Here is a 4,949-nt window from a genome sequence, read left to right as displayed (position 1 = left end):
GAATATGTAATACAGACTAGCATCACATTAATGGCAAACCATGGTATCTTCTCACTGATAGAAACTGTTCAGGAACTGATCTTCCTAAGTCTTTATGGAAGACTTTTTTTTATGTGTCCCAACTACCAAGCTACATGCTTAAGCACCTTATGGAAATAGTGGAGAGAGGAAAGGAAAAGGAAGAGTCTGTACTTCAGTGTTTTGTTTGAGGTTTGGGGTTTTTTATGTACTACTAATGTTTTGAAAATTTTCAGGAAAATTGTAGGGGATCTTCCACTTAAAAAACTTCTTTTTCCCCTTCAGGCTTCAATGCTAACAAATCCAGAAGGCCCTTTCATAAATCTCTCTAGACTGAATTTAGCAAAATATGCTCAAAAACCCAAACTGGCAAAGGTATGTAACTATTTTGGTTAATATTGTAATATCTTCTTATTTTCAGGCAACTGAAAGGTATCAAATATAATAAGTTCTAGACTGATGTAATCAAAGACTTCCAAACTACCATCTGAGGGCAGTTGCAAGTCAGTTCCTTATCAGTGCTGAAAAAGCTGCATGCCTTTTGTCCATTTATGTCCTTGCCAGCAATCAGCCAGCAGACACATCGTCAGTCCATTACAGCTGTAAAATAGGGGAGATGTATGATACCTGGGAAGGATTAAGAAACACATCCATAAGAAATGAGGCTTAGTTCTGCTTGAAGACAGCTAGCTTTTAATTGTGTTTGGTAACTGCATGCTGTTTAAGTAGGTAGGTTAGTTTTCAGAGGAAATGGCTTTCAGGAATGAGAAACATACGTATATTTAACAATTTTGGTTTTTAATTAGCATTTTCTGGGGCAGCTCCATCTTCCTTCAGTTTTGTAAGAAAAGAGGCTTAAGCTAAAAAATGTAAAGCAACAGTCATAGAAACATCCATAGGCAGCAAGTGTACTTGTCAGTATTATGAAGCTAATGTATTATGACATTAACATTTCACACAGAATGTAAGATCTAGGTTTAAATTTGAAGCTATGTGGATTTATACCTTTTTTTCAAAGCAAAACAGTATTAAGGCTGAAGCCAAAGCAAGAGGTGAGAATGCAGACTACACTCTGTTAAGAATAATTGATTAAAGTTTCAAAACTTTCTGAGCTGTCACCTCTCCCAGCTGCAAAATGATGCAGCTATTAAATTCACATAATTAGCTTGTGTATTCATGTTTATATGTGAATACCTCATGTACTTCTTCCTTATGTGTTTGCAAAGTTTCCTCAGGATATCTTTTTTTAAGTTAGATTATCTGTCTTTTCATTGCATGATGTGGTTTTCCAGTGTTTGAAAGTGTACAGGAATGTGGCTTCTCTCTGACTAGCATGAGCCATGTTAAAAGCTGTTGTGGGAAACACCATAGGAGACATGTGAGGTGTCACCTGTTGCCAGAGAGCCTCTGGTAAATCTCAGTTAGCAACTGGTTTATGGTGTGAAACAGAAAGTTTTATCTTTTTTTAGCTTGTGGATTTTTAGTAGAGTTATCTTAATAACTTTAAATATTTTTATCCAAGTGAATGTTCAGTCACTTTAATCCTTTTGAAGGTCATGGTCTATACATTTGTGCCAGCTGTGCAAGAAAACATCTTTTTTGTCACTTTAGATTTAGAGACTTACTGAGTGTTTCCCAGTTATTGAACTAGAGGAGGAAATGCTCCACTACTACTTTATTGTCTAGTCTTTTCATATCCACCTATTCTAATCCCCCTATAAATGTGATTCTATTTATAAGTCTCTAATGTCTTTTAATCATCTGTTCAGACTATTTTCTGATCAAAACTAGAACTTTCCTCATCAGACATGACAATTCATTATTAATTCTCTAGTTTCCTTAAGGTAAATATTTTAAGAATTTAGTCTAAGAAAAGCTGGCAAAAGGGTCACGGGAGCCCTCAGGAGACTGAGGTCTCATTCTTTCTTTCTTTCCTCATGGGGCAATATTTTCCTCTAGTTCTTTAGAATTAATTATATGAATTTAGAAAAATGTCTATTCTTTCGAAGCAATTAAGGCTTGGGATTTGGATGCAGAAAGAGTTCAAGGTTCAACTCCTTGAACCTTGTGTTACTAACACCCACAATACATACTGTGCCCTTTCTGGGAGTAGAGGCTTCCAGTCTCCATGCAGTTATCTGGTGTCTTTCCATACCAGTTTATTCACTGAAAATGCCACTCCCATTACCTGTTACAGACTGTTCTGTATTCTAGTGCAGAACAGCTACATGGTAGGATGACTTGATTAGCTTTATACAGGTGTAAACAAAGATGCAGTTATGTTGCTGTGCAATTGTTTGGGCACAGCTGATACATGTAACTTCCTTAAGCTTTGGTAGTGTGATGATGTGTTTGAGTTTCAGAAGCACAATAGTGTTAGCATTTATCATTACAAATGATAAAAAGAAAGAATATTTCCTTTACAGATCACCAAAATTCTGTCGACCTTAGAAATTTTTTTCCCTGCTGCAAAATTTGCTCACATTCTTAATAAACCTATTTAGATTTAGCTCTACTTAAGTACCTGACTGGCCATTGCAAATAAGCCTTTTTTAGATCACTTGTTGATTTTACAGTTAAAAAGTCATGAAAATGGTACCAGATTCTCAAATCTGTATTCACTTTCAAATTACAGCTTTCATTTTTGTTTTCCAGTGATGTTGAGGACTAAAGAGGCAATTCCCTTAATCTCTTGTGACAAATTAAGAATGAAAACGCTTTCCTGTAATGAGAATGTAGCACATCTATAGTTTTTGTCTATTAAAGTCTTAAGTCAATGTAAACGTAAATATCAGCAGTTGTGATGTGTGAAAGTAATTGCTTTCACAAAGAATTAATTTCTGCCTAACATAATCAAGATTCTATATTCCTCTAAAATAATGTTAGCAATTTTTGTCTTCAAATATGACAATGTTTTAAATTTTCCTCTGACAGGCATTGTTTGAATATATTTTTCACCATGAAAATGACGTAAAAAATGTGAGTAATTCATATAATTCGTTTTCAGTTTTTAATTCAGTATCATTCAGTTATTTCTGTCAGTATTCTGCTGAACTAAGGGTTCAGGTAGTGTGTCACATCTAAGTACAGAAGTGAAGCATTAAAAGTTGTCTGAGAGAAATCCTTTCTTATGGAATGATAATTGGGGATGATAATTTGCAAATACCAAGATGTGGATTGCTCTCTTTTTTGAGATGCAAAACATTCTAATGCTTAAAACCAGGTCCCTCATATGATAAGATTTCAGCATCTAATGATTCCATGTTAACAGAATTTACTGGAGCCTGAGCAGTCGCTGGAAGTACTTGTCAGGCAGCTGAACTGCCTGGAAAGTTCAGGGTTCTGAGGCTTGAGAAAAAGACTGTCCATTAACAGAAGAAAGTGAAAATATCTGACAGAACAGTGACTGCACTGAACGTCATTTGACACTTTAAACTCCTGAGGTGTTTGCTTATGCATTTGAGCAAATAGAAGGGAAATATATTTGGTGGAACTGCATAAAAATAAAATATCAATAGGACTTTGAATACCTTTTCTAGAAATGTAATTCTATAGTGCTGAGGTGTTTAGTGGCCTCAGGAGAAGGATTATGTTGTCCATATGATTGCCTATAACATTTAGTCTTCAAAATGTTTTCCTAATTATACAGTTTCCCTCTTATCCAAAATTCTTCTGTGTATCTTATGTTACTGCACTGAATGGGTAAGATCAAGTTTGGGTACATGTTGTTTAAACTTTCAGAAAGAGATAAAGGTTGTAGAAGTTTTTTGGCAGTTCACTCAGAGAAATAATTTATTCAATGAATAAAGTGTCAAAATATTTCATTATTATGTTAGATATGTGCACCCAGTTGAAATGGAATCAAAATTTCTACTTGACATTTGAAAGAAGTTTGTGTCAATAATGCATAGTTATTGTGTATGTGATTAGGTCTGGAGTTACACTCTGCAGTTAATCAACAACACACACCAGAAATATTTTGCTGTTGTTGACATAGATCAGAACCATTTCCAAATGTGCTGCTATGTGAAGCTTTTTAATCTAGTATCAAATGATTATAGTTGTACACTGTCAATTTATTGCATAGCATTCTTTTAAGAGGATTGAATGGCAATGCAGTATTAATCCAAAATATCATTGAACCAGTAAGTGCAAGTGTCAGAAATGTCAGAGAGAAATAGCAACTAACATTTACATATTCTGATACTGAATATGAAGAAAGTGCCTGGATTTTAGGCCACTAGTAATTAAAACATTTTATTGTTTTTTACTGAAAACTCAGCTCACTAAGAGTGAAAAGATCACTTGATAAGATGCCACATGTGCCTGTGACCTACACTTTAAGGACATGCAGGATCTCTAGCCTAGACAGATAGTTGCATGTAATGCAAGGAATTTTCCAGCACTCCAGAAAAAAAAATGTAAGATGCTTTTGCACCGCACTGCATGTATTTTGCTATCTTCACTGAGAATCCCCTATCAGTGTCTTGCAGGAAAAATTTTGCTTATTTTTGTAAATACACAGGCTATTTGAATAAATAGCTGTAGGCAAAGAAGCGTCAGCTTAATCACCACCATTTATTGTGTAATGAGAGGGAGATCAACCTGTTTGGTTAATGAGAGCATCTTCTAAAAAATTGTGTCATGCTTCACAGTAAGAGGTGTCTTTGTAATATAATATATATCTCTTAAGAGATTTTTTTTTGACTGTTCAGTTTGCTTTCATTAGTCTTATGTGCTTTCTACCCCATTCTCAATCTAATTCTGTTCTCCAAACTGTCCTCCCTTCCTCCTGGACCTCATCTGCATTAATTGTTCTTAAACAAAATGGAATACTTTAACTTCTACTTAGCTGTGGCTGCGTCACTCTTTATTCACCTCTCCTACCAATGGAGTCTCACAACTTCATTTTCTTGTGACTCCCTGAAAAG

The 4,949-nt window shown here is 35.0% G+C and overlaps 1 protein-coding gene across 1 annotated transcript in view; it reads left to right on the top strand.

The window, feature by feature from the left end:
* TTC8 (tetratricopeptide repeat domain 8) overlaps positions 1 to 4,949 on the top strand; it is a gene marked incomplete at its 5' end in the record, with an annotated part of 29,216 nt that overhangs the window by 5,251 nt on the left and 19,016 nt on the right. The window contains 2 exons of the mRNA XM_009075320.1: positions 304 to 393; positions 2,953 to 2,997. Of these exons, the coding sequence (XP_009073568.1) occupies positions 304 to 393; positions 2,953 to 2,997 (135 nt within the window). The remainder of the gene's footprint in view (positions 1 to 303; positions 394 to 2,952; positions 2,998 to 4,949) is intronic.

The sequence above is a fragment of the Acanthisitta chloris genome, unplaced genomic scaffold (genome assembly GCF_000695815.1).
Source record: "Acanthisitta chloris isolate BGI_N310 unplaced genomic scaffold, ASM69581v1 scaffold14415, whole genome shotgun sequence".
Classification (NCBI taxonomy): Eukaryota; Metazoa; Chordata; class Aves; order Passeriformes; family Acanthisittidae; genus Acanthisitta; species Acanthisitta chloris.
The sequence above is the reverse complement of the archived record's forward strand: the minus strand, read 5'-3'. Positions and strand labels throughout refer to the sequence as shown.